At 52.6% G+C, this 21,332-nt stretch overlaps 2 protein-coding genes across 5 annotated transcripts in view; both read right to left on the bottom strand.

Annotated features, from left to right (window-relative positions):
- LOC147646781 (uncharacterized) overlaps positions 1-21,332 on the bottom strand; it is a 405,151-nt gene that overhangs the window by 11,918 nt on the left and 371,901 nt on the right. Inside the window, 2 exon segments of the mRNA XM_086872942.1 lie at positions 382-389; positions 17,091-17,355. Coding sequence (XP_086729068.1) covers positions 382-389; positions 17,091-17,355 — 273 coding nt within the window.
- LOC147646790 (maestro heat-like repeat-containing protein family member 7) lies at positions 4,621-11,561 on the bottom strand. 4 transcript variants are annotated; one of them, XM_086872845.1, is made up of 16 exons: positions 11,254-11,561; positions 10,921-11,062; positions 10,548-10,612; positions 9,794-10,438; positions 9,461-9,609; positions 9,056-9,203; positions 8,659-8,849; positions 8,439-8,576; positions 8,053-8,167; positions 7,743-7,880; positions 7,351-7,527; positions 7,071-7,226; positions 6,810-6,911; positions 5,699-5,801; positions 5,360-5,416; positions 4,621-5,058 (listed from the first exon to the last, which is right to left on the bottom strand). In XM_086872845.1, exons 2-15 carry the CDS (start codon positions 11,036-11,038, stop codon positions 5,373-5,375), a joined length of 2,289 nt encoding a protein of 762 aa, XP_086728971.1. In that variant the 5' UTR covers positions 11,039-11,062; positions 11,254-11,561; the 3' UTR covers positions 4,621-5,058; positions 5,360-5,372. The 4 variants fall into 4 exon arrangements, with proteins under 4 accessions (XP_086728971.1, XP_086728973.1, XP_086728972.1 ...); XM_086872847.1 differs by having other exon boundaries at positions 4,621-4,794; positions 11,254-11,553; XM_086872846.1 differs by having other exon boundaries at positions 10,921-11,089; positions 11,254-11,523.

Below are 21,332 nucleotides of genomic sequence, written 5' to 3'. Positions count from 1 at the left end.
TTTTTTTTTCCCAGAGAGAATATTAGAACCATTTGCTCTTGACAGGACTCCTTGGATGGCCCCCAGATCTGGCTCCTCACCACGCCCTGCCTGAGCTGTTCATACAGCCAGGCAGCACCACCTGACTTTGCCACCCTTTTCAGGCCTTGGGCACGGCTGGTGCCACGGTCCCCTCTGGTGCCACAGTCCCCTCTGGTGCCACAGTCCCCTCTGGTGACACAGTCCCCTCTGGTACCACGGTCCCCTCCTGGTTCATGGTGTGTCCCTGCTGCTGGAGGAGCCCTGCTCGTGCTGCTGCGTTCAACAAGGCCGGTGCTACTTCCCAGCCAAAGAGACACTAAAGTCACTGCTTTGGCTAGCTCATTGGAATGAGTTCAACACTTCCTCACCTCTATCACAGATAAAAACCCACATACTCCTAAAACCCACATACCAGCAGCATAAAGTCACCTCATCTACAGAGGTGAGGAGGCCTGAGCAAACAGAAGGTCAGCTTTCAAGCACATTGGGTTCTTAATTTAGTGGAAGCACTCAGTTGTGCACAAGCCTTATTTGTCAAACTGGACTGTGCAATGCTATTCTCTTGCTTGTATTAAAGAGGAGCCAGGGAGAAATTAGCTAAGAAACCAGAAACACTTGAGGCTCAGGCCTGGCACACAAATAGAGCAGGGTGGCACCTGCCCACTTTTCCCGCATCCCTTTTCCTGACAGACAAAGGCGGACGCGGCTCCACTGGGGGCACCATGGAAAGGCTTCTGATCTGTGCTCCCGTCTAGATTGATATCAGAACATGGATTATTTGGAAGCCCTGGCACGTGACAGTTTGAGATCCATGGAGAATGCTGGAGGTTAAGTTCTCAATGTCCCTTTCCATGTAGAACAATGAGTGTCAATGTGGCAAGAGCTCACTCACATGCCATCGCCTCTTGAAGATGCCACCTCCTGTAATGGTTAACAGTTCTATTGTTGTGATGTCTGCTTTGTTTGAATGGTTTCTCCAATTATTCCCCTAAGTCATTGGTTTGCTCCTAGTTTGTATCCTCCTACCCACCTATCAATCCAACCTGCCTCAAGCCCAGCCCTTGTTTTCTCATGTTCCCCATCTGTCATTACACCCATTTGTCAGTCTTCCCTTAGGCCAGCCTCCTACCTGAACCGCCCCTCTGGAAATCCCCTAATCTCCAATTCCCCATTGGCCCATGTGACCCACTCTGCTCCCCTTGTTTCCCCTATTGTATTGTTGAATGGAACCTTCCACTCCTCCCATAGTTTCTTCCTATTGGTTAAAATTTTGTGCCCTCCCTCTGGCCTCCCCCATATAAAAACCCACACTCAGTTGTGTTCTTGGTCTTCAGTCCCTGGATGCTCCAGTGGAGTAAAAGCCTTTGGAACCCATACTGGAGATCTCCTCCTCATCCTTGTCTCCACCGTGCGCCTACCAATATCCTCGTGCCGTGGAGCATTTGCTCTAAGCCGCACCTTGGGTCACCCCGCTCCCGAGTGTCACGATCCGCTAACACAAGTGGGAGTCATGAGAGGTTCATTTGATCTCAGATTGCAAAAAGGACACCAAAGGATTTCAGTTTAAATCACAACAGCAGTAATGCGTCTTTATTTTAGTGCCAGCAACAAGGGTGATGCGATAGAGGACAGGGAGAGAGAGAGGGAGAGAGGGATAAAGAGGCAAAATGCAAGGAGAAAAAAGGGGGGGGGGGTGGGGTTATAGCTACCAACGGACAAGACAGGGTCGCTGGTGTCTTCTTCCATGGAGACATCTCTCTCAAAGAAAGTAACTTGGAAAAGTCATTTTTACAGTCTGTTTCAAAGCAAGGGGCAGCTGGCCAAGAGGTGGGGAAATTCCTCGGCTATTTTGATGAGACCCCTTGCTCTGGGAAGCAGGTGTAAGGTACAGAACAGGCCGCTCCTTACAAGTCCCTGCTCACCAGCAGGAATGAAGGCAGTGTACCTTGACAGCACAGAAAGCATGCCTGCAAACAATCGCCTGGTAAGCTTCCACCTCAACCAGGCCAGAACCCCTGCACAAATTCTATTGGTGTCTTAAGGGTCTCAGTCTCTGTTCTTGCAATGATTATGAGGCAGATGAGGGAAACTTCGGACCGTTTCTTACAGGCCTCAGCCCATGTTTAGAGTTTGAACACTCCAGCTCTCCATATTTTCTAATGAATTAAAGGGGATATTTTAGTGTATCATAGTCCATGTCCATGGCCTTACCAAAAGAACTTTCAGCCCCAATACTAAGGCATCTCCTCATTCTCCTTTCATCTGGGACTTGACTCCTTCTTTACTGACTTTGGCGTCTTCATGTTGTCTTCTACATGTCCTCACTCTGTTCTTTTTTCTCACCCAAGGGGAGGATCGGGGTCTGCAGGTCTCATCTGTGCACTGAAATAGTTAATATCTCACCCAGGCCTGCAGATGATCATGATGGTTTTTGCCTGGTCCAAAAGCAGTCACAGTGATGAATTTCAGGCTGCCCTGGAGCTGTGCAAAGATCTCAGGGGGCCCGGCCAGAACAGTCGTGGCTATTCTGCCCACATGGCTGGTCCCAGGCCCCTGCTTCCTTCAATTTCAGCTGCGGGCCGATGGCTTCCCCTCCCTGTGCCCGGCAGCTGCTGGGGCCGCGCGGGCCGTGGTGAAGGGGGCCTGGCGGAGCCCGGCTCGGTGCAGGCCAGGGTGGAGCAGGGCCGGCCTGACCAGCACCCAGTTAACTCTTCACAGCTGGAAACAACAGAGAGCTTTCCTCGGCTTGACTGTCTTTAAAATGTCAATTTCACAGAGGAGAATCCAGCTTCTAAATGGTTTCATAGGTTGTCAATTCTCAGAGCCAGCCAGCTATTGGTTTTGCTAAGCACAGAGGAAGCTCTTAGCAGCCCCCTCCTAGAAAAAGCATTTGCATGGGTGGCTTCTTCCCTCCTCACCAACTATCAACTAATACAAACCAGCACAGACACTCACGGTGGAACAGGAAGTAATTTTGAAGCAATTGTTTTAAAGCAAAATCAGTTATTGCACAGAGATTGATGTTACTCCCCCACACCACTGGAGAGACACAGTGACTCCACCACCTCCCCTCTGGCCAGCCCATTCCAATTCCCAATCAGCCTTTCTGTGAAGAACTCCTTCCTATTGTGAAAAACGAGGTTCACTCACTTAATAAATTATAAAAGGTTTAATATAAACAAAAAGACAATTAGGAGACAAAGACAATAAAGCAAAGGGTTAAAACAGCCAGGGTATCCTGGTGCGTTGCCAGGAACACACCTGATATCTTTGGAACACTCCCATTCTGCTGTGGGGTTTTAATGCATATTCATATTTTTCCACAAAGTATTTTTCATGTCTACGCCCTGAATCTGCCTTTTTAGAGCATGTGTCTTACAGATTTTATTTCCCTTTATCACATTTTTATTTGGGCTGGGCTTCCTTCTTCTGCAGGTGGTCAGTGTTGATAGCAGCCTGGGCCCCATCATTTGTTTCCTGGAGGTTATCTTGCTTTGCACAGACAGGACATTGCCCTAACGTCCAAAATTCTTCTTGACCTATGCCTAAAACTTGCTAGCAGGAGAAAAAGACATTGCAAAAGCATAGAACATACAGCATTCATCTTAATACTTGCAAAAGCCAGTATCACAACATGGATTTATAACAAGGTACCCTTTATTGTCCACTGTATTTTTGATCTAGTAGTGGCTCTTTTTGTTTTGTCCTATGTACTAAGTGGTCTGTTTAAAGTCTGATGTCTGTTAATCCTTTGTCAATTCAATAAAGAATTCATTTTATAATAAACCCAATCAGCCATTCTTAAGAACTTGTGAATGAGTGACATTTGGGGTGCAGGCTGCCTCAAAATGAGCTGCTGCCACAAAGCTGAGACAAAGGCAGAACTTGTCTAAACTTGTCTCCATTTGTAACAGCAGAGCCCAAACAGAGGCGGAGGAAGAAGGAGCAGGAGCTGTTTTGTGGCCATGCCCAAGAGAGACTGGAAGGATGCCCTCCCTCTGGTCTCACTTGCTTGGCTTTCTGACAGGCTCTGAGGCAGGGGCTGCAGTTCCTCAGTTGTGGGGCCCAGAACCAAGGCCGGGATCCCGGCACTGCCTGACAGCGCTCCGGACGCCGGCACGGTTGTGCGTCCTAGTCTCAGCCACTGTGCTGCTGCTTCATTTGCTCTTAGACACACCCACAGCTCCCTGTTAAGCCCAGATGCTCTCTGGTTCTGCCCTCTTCCTGATCCTGAGCAGGGATGGAGCATTACTGTGCTTTCAGGAAGCTATTCTTGAAAGCCTCACGCATTCTAAGCTCCTTTGCCATCTGTGGATGCTTGACACAGAACCCCACACAGTGGGGTTCAGGACATACTCAGCTTGGCTCTTCCAAAATCCAAGGCTCAGGGTGCTCAGCAAGACATTTAACTCCACAATGTTGTGGAACTGGACCTTCAGCACAGGGACCTATCCAGCCTGATCTGCGCTCGTTCCTCTGCATCTCTGAACAAAACACAGTGCAGAAGAGAACAGCAGGAGGGGCCCGTGTGTCTCAGGGCTCAGGATTTGTGTCACAGAACTCCAGAATTGTGACCCTTCAGCTCCACATAGATGCAGGTTAAGTGAAAAAGCCAAACTGTTTATTGCTGGAAGGCAAAGCAAAGGGATGAGCTGAGAGGCAAAAAAGGGGGTGGCACAGTCTGAGGGCTGGGGGGATGGAGCTGTCAAAAGGGAGGAAGAGTGGAAGGGAAAAAGAAGGAGTGGGCAGTGTCTGAGGGCTGCAGGGAGGGAACTATCTACAGGCAGGGAGAGGCCTGAAGCCACATGAGCTTCCCACAGGCTCAGCTGTGCCAATCATTAGCTGTGCCTGGAGCTCCAGCTGGTCTCTTCTGGTGTCAAGGTGTTCTCATCTTCCATGGCATCTGGAGGTCTTCAATGAACACTGTTTCTTCTGAGCCAGCAGATGAGTGTACTTCTGCAGCTCTTTCACTGAATATCAGTTGAACTACTATGTTTGTCTGGGAAGGGCTGTCATTCCTCCTCAGGGCTTAAAAGGCTGGAAGAGAGAGGAACAGAGCCACAATCAGAGCCCGCATCTGCGGGAATCCTAGGAGAATGTCCTGCCAAGGCCATCCCAGCCTGCTCTTGCCAGAGTTACAAGAGGGGAGTGGACAACGGGATCAGCTGCAAGGTCCTGGTCACGAATGCACACCTGCCAAATCCCCCGCCCCACGTCCCTGAAATCTCTCTGTGCTCTGCCCTCACCACCCCTTGTCCACACAGGGAGCAAAGCCCTCAGTGGCCAGGGCAGAGACTGCAGCTCCCCACGCCAGCCCCCAAGGACAGCACTCACTCACCCTTACTGAAGGCCTAGAGCTCTTCCTGCTGCCCCCTCATTGGCACCTCGACCATCTCTGGGAACACAGAGCCTGTCAGGGCCCCAGCGGCACAGCTCCCTGCCAGCGACGCTGCCAGCCCTGGGGCCACACGCCCTCCCGCCCCCGGCAGGGCTCAGCCCGGGCCCGTGCCGCATCCTGACTCAGCCCAAGGGCACGGCTGCCAGAGGCCGGCAGCAGCCCCGAGGGCAGCCGGGGCTCCAGGGCGCCGGGCCCGGGTGCCGCTGCCGGGGCAGCAGCCGCGGCTGGGGCCGAGCTGCGGCGGGGCGGGGAGGGAGCCCAGCCAGGTTCGTGGCTCACCGATGAACCTGATGGCCGCCGCTCGCAGGGACTCCTGTGGGCTCTGCAGGTACGGCAGGGCCCGGCGCAGGTGCTCAGCTGCTCGCCTCTCGTCCTGTGCCAGCTGCAGAGAGCGGCAGGAGGGAAGGGTTGGCGCGGGCTGTGCCCCTCGGTCGGGCACTGCCTGCGGCCAGCCCCGGCCTCCCGTGCCCGCCCAGCCCTGAGGCCCGGCCAGCAGCCGCTGGCGCCGGGCTCTGGAGGGGGCAGAGGGCCGGGTGCTGCCTGGGGAGCCGCGGTGCCGACCCGGCCCACAGCCCCAGTGGGCCAGGGTGAAACAGAGAAATTAGGAATTAGGAATCATTTATAAAAATTGCCTTGAGTAAAAGAAAGGGCTACAAAACCCGTGTGAAATGCTGACTGCTCCCATAAGAGCAGGAAGAGAATAAAGACTGCAGGATGAGATAAAGAGCTAGAATACGTAAACAGGATGCAAGCATAAATGCACCATAGGATGAGGGGGTTCCTTGGATTCTTTTGGACCCCTAAGCCACAAGAAATGGAAAGAGAGGGTTCAAAAGAACTGAAAGGAGCATGCACAAAAAGACAAGGTGAAAAGTTCAGCTGAAGGAAAATTGCAGCCCTAAAGACCCCCAGACGACCACCAGAGTGACCAACAAGGAGCAGTGTGCAGCTGCAAATAGGCGTGGAACTAATTTTAGTATGAAGCGGGGAAAGGCAGGGTTAGCAAATGAATATGTATTAGGCATACTGTGTAACCCTGGTTTGTAGAGAATAAAAAGGGAGAAACAAGTCTCCAAGGTGTGCATGCTTTTGGAGGAGATATCCCCCATGCACCTCAGCACTGAATAAATTCATACCTACTCTCATAACTACTCTGTGAGCTATAGAGTTTTTCTATCCGCATACCAAGGGCTCCATTGGCACCCAGCTCGGGGCCACGGGAGCCTGGAGAAGAACGTGTGCGGCCCAGGGAAGGGAGCGGTGTGTGCGGCGCAGGCTGGCGCCCCTGGGTGCGGCACTGGGCAGGGGCACAGATGCCAGCACCACACACTGAGTGCTGGGGCCAAGGGTCTTCTCCAGGCTGAGGCTGGGGCTTCTAGGCTGTCCTTACCAGACACTCTGCAAAGTTCGACAGCTGCTCCTTCTTCATCAGCTGCTTGAGATTTCTCCTCTTCAGGAACTCGGCCACACGAATCAGCGTTTTCTGAGAGGCCTGGAGAGCAGCAGAGATGCAGAGATGGCAATGCAGCCAAGGGCACAGGACTCTTGTCTGGGTGACAGGGCCCAGAGGAGGCTGCAGCCTGGGAGGTTCTAGGGCATGAGGAAGCCAATGCCCCTCCCAGGGATGCACCAGCATCACACAAAACCTGACCTTCGCCACATGCTGGTTCTCATCATAGCAGTGGATGAAGAGGGGAATCAGGCTCTGGCTCAAAATCTTCTCCAGAGGCTTTTTTCCCTCATCCATTACCAAGTCCATCATGTTGAAGAAGAGGTCAAGGGAGAGCAGCTGCACCTGGCTGTGGTCCTGAAGGAAGAGAAAAAGAACTTAATACCAATTACTCCAGGCTCACTGGGTGAAGGCCCAAATATCTGTCAAGCAAAGTTTTGTACAGCAGCCAGTGCTCGTGGCTGGGGGCACAGAGCCTTACATGGTCAAAGAGCAGCAGGAGTGCCTCAGCCAGCTTTGGGGCAGTGGTACTGGATATCAGGATGTCTTTGGTCTTGAGCATATTAGTGAACACGTGGAGGGTCATGCCAACCACATCTCTGTCTGCATCACCCAGCAGCTCCAGAAGGCTTTGAGACAGGCTGCACATTCTTATGGCCTGTGTGGAAAACAAGGCTGTGATGAGAAGCCATGAACGGCCCTGGCACTGCAGCCCCACTCTGCTGCCGCCGGGCCCAGAGGCCAAAGGGCTGTCCCAAAGCACTCAGGCAGGTGAGGCAGGAGAGCTGGGAGCAGCTGCCTCAGCTCCTGAAGCCCAGCCAGCACAAGGAGCTGCTTTCCCCAGCACAGCTTCAGCTGCTGCCCTGTCCTCACCATCGAGGGATCCTTGCTGAGCACCATGAGGCCTCTGAGCGCCAGGCGACGCCTCTGCCTGCACTCATTCTGCAGGTGCATTGACATGATCTCCAGGATGCTGTCACCACGTTCACGCAAGTCCAGGCAATCCAGGACCTGAAAGGCACAGGGCAGTGACAGGGGACCCAGCTGGCAGGAGCCTGGAACCACACAGGGCGGGGTCCAGGCAGCGGCACAGGGAGCAGGCACCGTCCCAGGCAGCTGTGGCTATGCAAGGGCAGAGAGCTGAGAGGAAGGTCAGTGAGGTAGTGCTGGCCATCAAGCTCACCTCCACAAGGAATGGCAGGAAGGGCAGATCCCAGCATGGCTCCTCCCTGCTGAGCAGCCGGAGCAGGCGGAGTGCAATCCCAGAACATAAGGATAGGGAGGCACCGTGCATCTCCCTGGAAGAGGGGAAAAAGGCACAAAGACCCTGAGGTGGGGAGGGCAAACCTCTCCTAGGAATGACTCACTGAGGTCTGGTCTTTCCTCAGCATCCCTGGAGGGACTGTGGGTACTTTGGGAGGTGGCTCCTTCTGGGCATCCTCTCCTGGCCTTTTCCAGTCTGCTCAGCCATCTCTCAGTGACCCTCTGGCCCAGGACCACAGGGACTGTGGGGGACACCTCAGGCACCGGGCACAAAAGCTGGAGGTAGCGGGGAGAAGGGGGTCTCACCTGGCCAACAGACCCACGGCATAGTGCTGGGTGTCAGCACAGAGCAGCGTGTCCCAGCCACGCTTGCGCTCCATAGCCATCAACTCACTATCATAGTGCAAACAGCAGAGCAGAGCCTTCATGGCCTGCACTGCAAACCTGTGTGCAGAGCAAAGCCCAGGTCACACTGGGAAAACTGGCAGTGTCTACAAAGGCATGGGAAGGACAGGAGGACTGGCACCTGTTGGGGTTGCTGGGAAGGCGGTGTTCCTCCTGGCATGCTCTCCAGAAGATGTCAACTTCCACTGGTGGCATCTGCTGGGTGGTGATGACAACATGGAACAGCAGAGCCACAAACAGGCGGGCGGAATAAAGGATCATGGCCTCGTGGCACTCAGGCACTTGGATAATCACCCAGAGCACCAGAGTTGCCTGCAAAAGAAGCACCCAAAGACAGTGCTCAGTGCTGAGGTGTCCATGGGGCAGGGCCCAAGGGGAGACGCAGGGGGAGCAGCGGGCCCGGTGTCCCTTGAGCCTTCCCCTAGCCCAGGTTTCAGCCCAGCGCTCGCAGAGGCAGGGAGAGGGTGGAGAGCTGCTGGAGAGGTGATCTGGGACTGAGCAAGGGCCCATAAACTCACAGCCAGGGAAAAAACAGTCTTGTTGTCCCCATCGGAGGTGCACATGCTGTGCAGAGGCCAATCCTCCATCACACAGAGCAGTATTGCCAGCACCTTCTTCATTGTTGGTCCCGACGAGGCGATAGTTCTCCACATCATTGCAGCAGCTCTGTGGGATCAGAGCTCTGTATCAGGGGTGTCTCAGTCATAGCACCATGACCTATGCAGCTGTGGGAGCCCAAGTGACAAAGCCCCAGTGCCCTGAGGGGCAGGGAGGGAACATTGGCAGCAGCCTGGAGAAACAGAGGGGCCCAAGGCTCCTGGACCTCTCTGCCTGTTGGGCAGAGCCCATTGGACAGGCTGTGCAGGGCAATGGGCCCTAAAGGCTGGTGAGCCCTGAGCTCTCAAGGCACGTGGGCCCCATACCTGTCACATGATGGGGCACAGCGCAGGAGGGTCAGCACCACATCAACAGGGTGTTTTTCAGCCAGCTTCAGAATGTTCGTGGCCAGCCTGGCACCCACAGTGACATGGGACGTGAGACTCTGGTGAATGTTTTTCACCATGACTGGCACCTGGAGGAGGCATGGGAAAGACTTGGAGCACTGTAAAAGGGATCAGCTTCCCCAGCTTCCCCCAAGAAGTGCTTCCCTTCCCACCACACTGTGCTGGCCTGAAAGGCTGAGGGGGCCCAGTGGCCATGGCTTGAGGGGGCACACAACCCTGGGAGGCCTCCAGCCCTAGCCCCAGGCTGGGTACCTGCTGAGAAGCAAATCCTCTCTCCTCAAAGAAATCTGTAGAGGGAGCATGAATAACTGTGGGAGTTGGCATGGTGTCAGTATTTGCGATGTCCTGAGCCACTCCAGTGTCGGCGTTTGTGGTGGCCACGTCCTCAATCACTTCCATGTCAGCCTTTGCCCTGTGATCGTTCATTGCACTGTCAAAGTCTTCTGAGCACTCAGCCAAATCTGGGCTGGTTTCAGTCTTTGTCATGCCCTGAGTCTCTTCATTGACAGTGTCTGTGATGGCCACACCAGTGCTGGACTTGGTGATGGCCATGTCCTCAGTCACTTCCATGTCAGCCTTTGGCCTGTGATCATTCATTGCACTGTCAGAGTCTTCTGAGTGCTCAGCCAAATCAGGGCTGGTTTCAGTCTTTGTCAGGCCCTGAGTCTCTCCACTGATAGTGTCTGTGGTGGCCACATCCTCAGTCATTGACATGAGAAAAGCCTCTTCCCAGTTTTCAGTCACTGCGGTGTCAAACTTTTCTGAGAGCTCAGATGAATCTGGGCTGACATCAGGCTCTGCCTGGAGCTCGGTCAGCCCAGAGTCAGGCTCGGCTGTGCTCTCAGTTGCTGTGGTACTGGTCTTTCTGTGCTGAATGGGCACAAACTTCCGGAACATCTGCAGGAGAACAAAGGGTAGCTAGGCATGTTCCATGGAGTGCTAAAAGTGCAGTTCTCAGCTGAGCAGTGACAGCAGGCCCAGCCCAGGTGGGGATGGCTGCAGGTACCTTCAGCGTTCTGCGGAAGCGGCCAAGGGAGGGGTCCTGCTCTTGGGTCCGGTCCATGGCTGCATCTGGCAAAGAGCGAGTGCAGCCAGAGCTGAGGGGCTGTGGGAGAGGCTGGAGAACACAGCCCAGCCGTGCACTCCCCAGGCAGGGACAGCCCTGGGATGCGCCAGGGGATGGAGCAGGGCTGCTGTGGGGGGTGGGGCAGCCCTGGCCCCTCTTCCATTCTGTCTGTGGGCATGTCCAAAGCAGGTGGGATGGGATGGGATGGGATGGGATGGGATGGGATGGGATGGGATGGGATGGGATGGGATGGGATGGGATGGGGCCAAGCTGGCTGCAGCCATCAGCCCTGTGGCCCAGCTCTGCCACTCACCATCCTGCAGTGGCTGGAACTGCTCCGGCTCTTCAGGCTGTTGTGCTGGAGCAGCTCCAGTGTCCTTCTTCCTTTTCCCCCTGACCACTTTGAAGAGGCTGAGGAATCTGCCTGCCATGCTAGAGTCTGGCCTTGAGGGCACCTTAAAGAGAGATGCCTTGGGAAAACTCTGAGTCAACAAAGCCCGCAGTTGTGCCTTGAAGACACCTGCGGTAGAGATGCTGCAGGAAGACTACAGGACAGCAAGTCCTGCAGTCTGGTCTTGAGGGCTCCTGCCACAATGACAGGAGACTCCTCTTAAATGATTCTGGTCACCGAGTCCCACAGTCTCACCTTGAGGGCACAGGCCAGAAGGATGGCAGATGCCTCAGGAAAGCTCTGGGTTACCAAGTCCCACAGTCCGGCCTTGCAGACACCTGCAAAAGAAAAGCCTCGGGAAGGCCACGGCCACCGAGTCCCGCAGTCTTTCCACAAGGTCACCTGTGGGAGTAAAGCCTCGGAAAAGCTCCAGGTCAGACACAAATGAGTGCGCTGTGTGGGGGCTCCTCACAGCACCACTCTGGCGCGTCCTGTCCTGTCGCATGCACCGAGCACTGTGGTGTGGCCCTGTCACCGCCAGCTCCTATGTCACCATGTGTCACAAAGGGCCCTCTGACACCCTGTCCATTTCCATCCTATGGTGACCGTGCTGCGCCGTGTCACAAAAGGCCCTTACACACACTGCCCTCTACCCTGGGGCCGCCCCCCTCCCCCCATAAGTGGCCCAGGTTGGAAGGAATCCCTTGCCCAAAGTGTCTAAGACAGCCCAACAGGATTTTTGGAACACCTCAAACCATCAGCAAACGCTGCCCTGCTCTGCAGGCTCAGGGCAGCAGAAGGAGCCCCAGGGCTGCCGATGCAGCCACAGATGGAAGGGCACGGGGCCTTGCACAGAAGCTGATACGGCCTCTTTTGGACACGTCCTGGCTGGTGACCATTCTAAACTTGCAGGTGTGACACAGACAAGGAACGTGTGGGCCAGGGCACGAATGCTGCTCTGAGCCCTGGGGCCCAGCCAGCACTGAAATCAGCAGGTGTGGCAGAGTCCCCACCGAGGCAGACCTGCCACCCCACCCGAGCCCTGGCAGTGCTGGTGCCCATCTCCTGCCCCAGAGACCTGTGCCCCTGAGGGGCTTCTGTGCCAGAGGGCAGCTAAAGCCCATGTGCATTGGGGGCTGGGCTCCTTCCTGCAGGAAGCTCCTGGAGCTACTGCTGCCCACTTGCTATCTGTCAGATGATGTTGCTCCTTCCTGGAATGAGGTTTTCCATGGAAGGGGTTTGCAGTAGCACAAAAACACCATCAGCTGCTGAGTTTCCTAGGATGGTTTGATTGTACGGAGGCACTGTCACATTTCAGTCTGATCTTCGGTCTGTTTTTCTGGGAGAAACATTAGCCCACTCTCTGATGTTCAAGGCTTCAGTTGCTGCCTGTCTGTCTGTGTGCAGCTGGTACAAGGCAGACATTTTCCCCAGACACAAAAAGTCCTGCCTGGACAATCACAGAGCTACATCTTTTTTTAATTTTAACTTTTTAAAATTTTTCCAGAGCCTGCTGGCTGTGTTCAAGGTTTTCTCCCAGTTTTCTCCCAGGTGCACATTCTCCAGAAATTGTGCTTTTACATCCTTTTGCATTTATTAAATTTACCTGCAATGACCAGTCAATCAAAACCCTGGGAAAACATGAACTTCAGGTTGAACCCAGGCAAAATATTTATCTCCCACATCTGAAGCCATGAACTGCCAAGTACTGTCCCTGCTGTCACACCCTGTCTCCTGTAAGTGTGCTGATGCCATTTCAAAGGGGTTGCAAATGAGAAGTTTTAATATTTTTGTAGTTTCCGCATTGGCATTAAAATCCTTGACTAGAAAAATCACATGTCAAAATTTCTAGGATTCTTCCATACCAAAGCTGTCATTTTCACCCTGGATTTTAGAGTGTCTGAACAGTCACACAAGGTTTTAGTATTAGACATTAAAGAAAAAATCTTTGCTGTTTGGCTATATCTTTACATCAGCATGTAGTCCTGATGATTCCTTTAGGCAGGAGCAGCGAACACAAGAATGAGCCAAACAAGCTATTCCTGTGTTCTCATGTCCTGCACAGCAGTAACTGGGAATTCAAGAATGGATTCAGGAGGCAATGGGTGCACAGGGAACCACAAAGACTTGGGGATGCTGAAATGGACCAGCCTGGTGCCTGTGCCCAGGCTGCACCAGGCTGAGTCCAACTGGACGATCTAACAATGGTTGAATGGACACACCATGGGCCACTGGAGACTCCTGCTCCTAATTCTGTGAGCTACAATATTCATTTGTGATTCACCAGATTATTTTTTCATCTTTGCTTGAAATCCAGGAGAAGAAAAGGTCAACATGGAGAAGTGTTCTTCCAGTTCTAGTGACAGTTGTGTCTGCACACCACCTGTGCCCATGGCAGGGTGGTTGGAACTGGATGATGTTTATGATTCTTTGCAACACAAAGTGCTCTGGAATTCTGTGGTTCCCCAAGTGGAGAGCAAAACTGAGCTGTGTAAGTCCCTGCTTTTTTTCAGTGCCTGCTGCTTCTTCCTTTGTTCTAAGCAAGTCCAGGGTTTAGTTTCAGAGCTGACGCCTCTGTCATTAAGATGCCTTCACAGAGGAGAGGGAGGACAGGTGTGGCACAAGGCTTGAACCCCATCAGTGTCTCTCTCTCACGATGGCACCAATGCCGCTGCCTTGGGACACCTGAGTGTGGAAGGCGAGCCCACCCTCAAGCACGGCCATCCAAGTCAGTCACGGGCACAGGCTGCAGCTGAAGCTGCCAAGTGTTGCTGTGAGGCTGCAAGTGAAGAGAAAGCCATTGTGGCCAACTCTGCTGAAGGCTTTTGCCAAACCAAAGGCAGCTGTGCCCACAGCCTCCCCGTTTGGCACCCGGCTGCTGCGGACACCTCACTGTGCAGGTGCCGATGTTCGGGGTGCTGCTGTTCCTGTGCCCACTCTGCTGCTGTTTCTGTGGCTCCAGAGCCTCTTCAGCAGCAGCGACTCTGCAGCCCTGCTCGAGGAGACATCGCCACCCTCCCCATGGTGGCAGCAGCTCTGTGGGCCCCGAGCTCTGTGTCAGGGGGGCCTCGGTCACAGCACCGTGGCCTGGGCAGCCGTGAGGGCCTGGGCTGGTGGCCAGCCCTGCCTCTGCCCACTGCCCCTTCCTGGAGGCACCCAGTGGCCGTGGCCTGGCAGCACCCCCCTGCCTTCCATGTCCCCAGCCAGCCCAGCCTGGGCACCTTAGGCTGTCCCCACCCTCCTGGAGGGGTGGTGTCCCAGCCCTGAGGGCTTCTGCTGCAGGCCTGGGAGACATTTTGTGGAAGCACTGGAGCAGCTGGGTGTCAGGAACAAGGCGGCTGCCCGGGGGCTGCTTATGGCCTCTGACACCCAATTCCTCAGGTCTTCGCACCACCCCAGCCCCTCAGGGGCCTCCTGTCCCCTTGGAGCCTCCAGCCTCCACACATCCCCCTCACGCCTTCCCATGGTTTTGTCCCGTCTGGGCCTCCACAGCCCCTCATCCATTTACAGCCTCCCAGTGCCCTGTTCTCTCAGCGTCTCCCCCAGCCTGGCCCAGCAGCAGCGCTGCAGCCCCACAGGAGCTCCAGAGGAGCTGGATCAAGAGGCACCTGGGAGCCCTCAGCAACCCAGCCAGCACCACACAGGCAGTAGGACACAGATGGCGCTTCCTGGATGGGACAGGGCTTGTGCCTTCAGCAGAACCACCAAAAGCCAAGGGGCTTCTGGCCATTTTCCCTGCACCACGGCATGCCCTGACAGGTTGCTGAGCACAAGCACCCATTTCCGTCTCTTCCCGTATGCCCTGCACACCCTGGGCAACAAAAGAAAGGTCTTAGGACTCTGTGTATTATAACATATCCTGTATTTACTGTATGTATATTCCCTATGTAAGGAAATACTTTAATAGAGTAAAAGCATGATATTTTAGTAAAAGCCTGTCTGCACAACCCAGCTTTTAATTCAGGTGACAATATTAAAGGCAGTGTCCTTGAAACTCTCCTGGAACAGCGAGAATAAAGAAAAACAATGGCATGGTGTATATGCAAAAGAATGTAAACAATATGTGTTAACCAATAGTAGCTTGTTAAGCCCCGCGAACCCTGTCAGACCCTACAAAAGTGTGCTAAAGATAGAAATAAACAACGTTCACTACACCTCTATGAGGACTCAGTGAATAGTCTGAACAGTTTTCCATTGGCCTATTGGACCAAAATGTTATATATTTCTGTGCAGAGAAGAAACTCTGACTTCCACAAGCTATGGCTGACTTGTTGCTCCTCTACTAATCTCATGCCTTGAGACTGGTATCTTAATGAGCTACTTGAGCAATAAATCATCTCAAAGCATAGTGGTCTCATCCCTCATTTTTCATCTTGACACCAAACGCACACTGGAGATGTCTGGGGCCATTCATCATTTCTCTGCTCTCCAGCACTGAGGCAACGCACTCTGGCTACAGCTCTGAGCTCATGCCCATGGCAACCACTCCTGGCAATGGGGCTCCATGGAGCTGCTCTCAGGAGCCCCGTAAGACTTGGGGAGTGCCCCAAAACCACCTCAGAAACATAAGATACCCCCAAATCTCTGCAGGAACGTGGAATATCCAAAAACTCACTCAGTAATGGGCTCCCCCTTTGTTCATTATCCCCAAACTTTGACTGTCTCATTGCAGACCCCACCCCACCTCCCCAGTCCCAATCCCAACCCATCCCATCCCTGCTTGACATCAAGACCCCCTTTCCCAAGCCCTATTTCCCCCATTTCACACCTCCCAACCTACATCACATCCATCCTGCCCCACCCAATGCCCATCTCACCCCTCCTGATTTGCATCCCACTTGGCCCAATCCCCTTCCAACTCCATTCCACCTGATGCCTTCAGAAGGCTGACCTAGAACAGAGGCTAGACAAAGTTAAGAATAAAGTTTATTAAAGGCCTTAAAGGATACACCTTGGGCAGTACAAGAGCCTGGCCAAAAGTACACCCAAGATGGAGCAAAAATGGTCACAAAAATGGACAACTGATCACAAGGTCTCACATTTTTAGAAGTTGAGGTCCATCACCATACTTGGGTTCATGGTCCAATTACAGCTTCAGATGACGAAGCCCTGTCCTTCTTGTTTTCTCTCTTCAGTCCACCCTGGTTTATGCTTTTGGGCCTGAAACTTGTAACAACTGCCCTTAGTATCAAGCTAGAAAAGGAATTGTTTTGTCTACCTCCTCTGTGAAGAGAGCTCACCAACACTTAATATGAAGTTCAAAACTACAAACCTAGGCAGCGCAGAATATGAAAAATATGAAAGCTAAAACTTAAGGCATTACACCCTGAGGACCTGTGGAATCCAGTAATTGTGGGTGGGAATGAATATTTTTTGGGGGGCATTGAGTGGTTTTGAGGTGACAGATCAAACTCTCTCATCTCCTTGAGTGGCAAAAGATGGAGACAAATACACCAAATAACCCCCAAAACCCTCCCATGTACCTCCCTGAATCCCAGATTCCCTTGAAGCACTAGTAAAAAGTGAGGTTTTAGATGCCTTTGATGAATCTGTTGGTTGTTACTCCAATTTTGTAAATTTTAAAGGGATGAAGATGAATCAAAGGAATATTAGAGCCAAAACAAAATCACCACCAACACACTGTCTTCCCAATGCAGATCACGGGAAACGTGGGTCATCAGGGCTCTGCCCAGCGTGGGGCCTCCCATAGGGGATGGAGCTGGAGCAGCACATGAAGCTCTTCCTTCACTCGGGGCACTCACAGGGCTTCCCTTAGTGGTGCCTCTGTTGGTGTCTGGCCCAGCTACAGCTCTTGGAGAAGCTCTTCCCACACTGGGGACACTCATAGGGCCTCTCCCCATTGTGGATGCGCCAGTGCCTGAAGAGGTGGGAGCTTTGCTTGAAGCCCTTCCCGCACTCTGGGCAGCGGAAGGGCCTCTCCTCTGTGTGAATCCGCTGGTGCTAGAGGAGACTGGAGCTGGTCTGAAACCTCTTCCCACACTTGGGACACTCGTAGGGCCTCTCCCCAGTGTGGATCATCTGGTGGATGATCAGTTGGGACCTACACCTGAAGGTTATCCCACATTCCCCACACTCATAGGGCCGTTCCTCTGTGTAGATGCGTATGTGGGTAATGAGGCTGGAGCTCTGGCGGAAGCTCTTCCCACATTCCCCACACTCGTAGGGCCTCTCCCCAGTGTGGATGTGCTGATGGATGACGAGCTGGGAGTTGCAGCTGAAGCCCTTCCCACATTTCCCACACTTGTAGGGCCATTCCCTGGTGTGGATCATTTGGTGGCAGATCAGGCTGTTGCTGTGGCTGAAGCTCTTCCCACACTCCAAGCACTCATAGGGCTTCTCCCCATCCTGAAGCTGCTCATGGACCACCAGCTCAGAGCCCTGGCTTGATCTCTGGTCACCTTCCCAGCACAGGGTGGGTCTTTCCTCCTCAGAGGAAAAGGGGTTTGGAGCCCCTCCTCCTGCGGGATCTCCAGGGCTTTTCCTCCCCATTGGATTCCTGCACTGTGGAGCTGCTCAAAATGGCCTCTTCCACGAGGTTCTGCTGTGGGGATTTGTCCTCTCTGGTCTCCATCCTCAGCTCCTTGTCTGAGGGAGGAAGGACAAGGAGAGGATGGGATTTGCCTCCGTGCCAGAGGGAAGGGGAAGGAGATCCTCCCAGTGCGTCCCCAGCAGGACGGTGTCGGCAGCGGGGTTGTCCTGCAGCCGGGGGCCAGGCTGGGCTGGGAGATGGAGCAGAAGAGAGGGGGAAAGGGGCACTGACTTCCTCCTCACCTACTTGGGTTTCCTGGGGCATCTTCCTCTTTCTCACAGCCTCCTTCTCCATCCAGACAAGGTTTAGGATTGGGAAATCCTGGTATGGGTAAAATAGGGGAAGAGTACATTGACTTTGAATGTCTCTCGGTCCAAGTCCATCTCTAGAAGTCACTGGTCATCTGGGGCCCATAAAAACCTCCCAAACACCAAAATTCAGCCCTGAAATTGCCTCCCAGGAGCTCTCCATCTCTGGTCTCTCGCCTTTGGTGTTCAGGGGTTCCTCCCTGTCTCAGCTGCTGGGGGTTACACTTGCACTCAGGTTCCCCTGTCTGCTCAGTCCCTACCCTTTTCAGGCTACTGGGAGTGCCAGGAATCCAAAAAGTTTCCCCTGTTTCCATCTCCTCATTTAAGGATGATGGGGCTTTTTGGATTCCCATGGCCCCTTCTCCCCTGATGCTCTGCTTTGGAGTGCAGGGGGTCCAAGGATTCCCCCCCGCTCCTCTCCAGGCTGTTGAGGGTCCCGTGAATTTGTGGTTCCTTCTCCTTTCTATGATCTTCCTTTGTCCCTCCTCTTCCATCCCTCCCCCTCCTCCCCCAGGAGCAGTGACAACCTCAGTGACCCATTCCCAAACCCCTCACAGCCCACGGCAGGAGCGGGGATGGAGCCAGGACAGGTCGGGATGGGCAGCGCGGGGCTCTCCGCTGCTCCCACCCGCTGGGAGATTGGGAAAATTGGGGGCAGCAGATCCAACCTGGGGCTGGCTGGGGACCCTGGCTGGGGACTGCCAACCCTTGAGGCTCCTCTGGGAAGATGCAGGAGGGGGGAACACAGAGAGGGCTGGGGGATCCCAGGAGCGGCAGCACTGGCAGGGACTGATTTGTACTGGGATCATCCTGGGATCGTCCTGGCAGTGGCTGAGATTGCACTGGCTGTGTACTGACATCATACTGGGATGATACTGGGAGCAGCTGGGACCATGTCAGGAGAGACTGTGATCACACTGAGGGAGACAGATCTTACTGGGATCATACTGGGATGATACTGGCAGTGAGTAGGAGGCTGCAGGGGACAATTGAGACCAGGTTGGGGGCAAATGTGATATACTGGGAGTGAATGGGATCGTGCTGAGGCTGACTGGGAGAGTTGAGATCAAATGGGATCATGCTGGAAGGAACTGGGAGAAACTGGGAATATGCCCTGCGCTCCCCAGAACCCCAGTATCGCCCCCCATATGTCCCATAGGTGTGCCCCAAACCCTCCAAGATCCCCGAGTGTTCACTCAGCACCCATTCAGGACCCTCCAAAGCGTCCCTGGATCCCTGAATGCTCCCGACCCAACAGATGCCCCTTCCAGACACGGCTGGGAATTCATCTCCCATCATCCCAGAACACAGTTCCGCGCCCAAACCTCCTGCCGTGCCCCGCGCCCAAAAGGGCCCAGTTAGAGCTCCCCAGGTTCCCCCCAAGTGCTCACGAGCCGTATACATTCGCCCCGAGGACCTGCAGCCACGGCTCGGACGCAGAAGTGCTCTCCAAGTGCTTCCCCACACCGCCAAACGCGCCTTCTGAGCCACTTCCTGGACTACAGCTCCCATCATGCTCCGCGGCGCCCATGGAACACTATTTCTGCCATGACTCCATCTCCCGTCATGCCCCACGCCCCACCGGAATCCACTGGAGCTGCGCCTATAACTCCCGTGATGCTCCGCGGCACCATTAAACCGTATTATACCGGTGCCTACAACTCCCATCATCCCCCGCGACCCATAGATTCCCTGTTACAGCCCCCCAAGTGCTCGCCCAGACCCCGAAGTATCCCCAGATTCCCCTCCCTGACTTCCAAGCGCCCCCCTGGATGCCCAAGTGCTCCCCCAGACCACGAATTGTCCCACAGAATCCCTAAGTGCCCACCTGGCTCCCCCAAGTGTCCTCCAGACCACCAAGTTCTCTCTAAATTCCGTCTCCAGACCCAAAACTGCCCCAAATGTTCCCCAGAAAAGTTTCCATGGACCCCAAAGTGGTCCCTTTTACCCTGTCTGAGAAAATGATTAAAAAATATGATCAAAGGACTAAAAGTAGGACAAATTAGCATAAAGAGGGAGAAATAGTGATCAATTAATTAATGAAGGGAATCGTGGTACTTTGACCAAGGAATGATAATGTTTTTAGTTGCTAAAAATGTATCAATTCTTTCATATAAATATAAAAATTAGGTTCTAAAAATACAGAACAATATTATTATAAAATAATAAAATTTTATTTTTTTAATTAATTAGATTTTAATGATAAAGAAAAATTCTAAAGAGAAATGTTATCAATGTTTTGGGATGTCTGTCCCAGGTGGGCCATGTCAGACATGCTGAGGCTCGGGGTGAGGAGCAGGTTGTCCAAACAGGGGCAGCCTGCAAGGGATTCATTCTTCTCTGTGGCCAGACAGCCTAAGCAGACATTCAGCATCAGGATTGTAAAGAGCAAATCCTGACCTCCTGATCAGTACACAAAGATGTTTTACAGTTTGAACAGTAGAATGTTGTCACTGTAAGGTGCCTTCTTTGTTAATATAGCTCATATTGTGTCATGTTTTTTAAATACCAATGTTGTTGTACCAGCTTTCTTTGCTAAAATATTGTTATAAATGAAATTAGAATTTTGACAACTAGGTCCCTTGGCTTAATGGCAGTTTAATTAAAAATGAATACAATTTACTAAACTGAATAATAGTGTGGTATAAAAGAATACAGTTTAGTAAAATAATACAGTTTAATAAAAAAATAAAATTTATATATATAATCTACTAGTAATTAAGTGTGATTAAAGCATAAGCAAAACCCACCAGGGTACGGAGGCTTCCCACCCTGCCTCACCTTCAAAACAAAGCACTTCAAGCTGAACTCATATACTGTATGCTTATACATATTCATTAATGTTTCCTGTAAGTTTCCTCCTATTTCCGATTTTTCTGATTATACGTCACTTTTCTTCACGGCACATGCCTCACTTGTTGCAATGGGGTCTTCAGTCTTCTTTTGGTGGTCTTTTGGTGAAGGCTTCTCTTCTTCCTCATTGTCCTTTGGATAACCTTACAGGTTTGCATGTGCGTACTAAGCCTTGTGTTATGTTAGTCTACTAATTAGCCTTATGTTTACTAATCCTAAATTTCTTCTAATTTTGGACCATCTCAAGGCCATTTTGGTCTTGAGACACCATTTATCTTCTAAACTCCATCCTGTACCTCAATTTTGACATGTAACATCTGCAAAGGGGTACATCTGCTTTGTAACACTGATTCTTGATTGTTTCTAATAATAACTTTAATAACAGTTACAATTTAGTTAGCACGAACCAATTCCATTTATTACAACTGTAAATACCCCTTATGCACCTTTTTATTGGTTTCCATGCTAACGGCCTTGCTTTCTTCCTTGCTATGGATAAACTTGTATTTTCTCAATTTCTTCTTTTGCTAACTCAATTGTTTGGCTGCAGACCAGTTGCTAAGCCCATCCACATTCAGCTCTTAGTCTTCAGAGGGAAACTGTGAGCACAGTGAGAATCTCCC

The sequence above is a fragment of the Cyanistes caeruleus genome, unplaced genomic scaffold (genome assembly GCF_971803275.1).
Source record: "Cyanistes caeruleus unplaced genomic scaffold, bCyaCae1.hap1.1 HAP1_SCAFFOLD_78, whole genome shotgun sequence".
Lineage (NCBI taxonomy): Eukaryota > Metazoa > Chordata > Aves > Passeriformes > Paridae > Cyanistes > Cyanistes caeruleus.
This window is presented reverse-complemented; position numbering and strand designations above follow the sequence as displayed.

Coding starts and splice junctions, on each gene's coding strand:
- LOC147646790 (XM_086872845.1), bottom strand. CDS start 11,038: ATGGCAGGCAGATTCCTCAGCCTCTTCAAAGTGGTCAGGGGGAAAAGG. Junction 9,610..9,793: donor GAGGATTTGCTTCTCAGCAG/GTACCCAGCCTG, acceptor TGCCTCCTCCAG/GTGCCAGTCATGGTGAAAAA. Junction 7,881..8,052: donor TCCTGCCATTCCTTGTGGAG/GTGAGCTTGATG, acceptor TGTGCCTTTCAG/GTCCTGGATTGCCTGGACTT.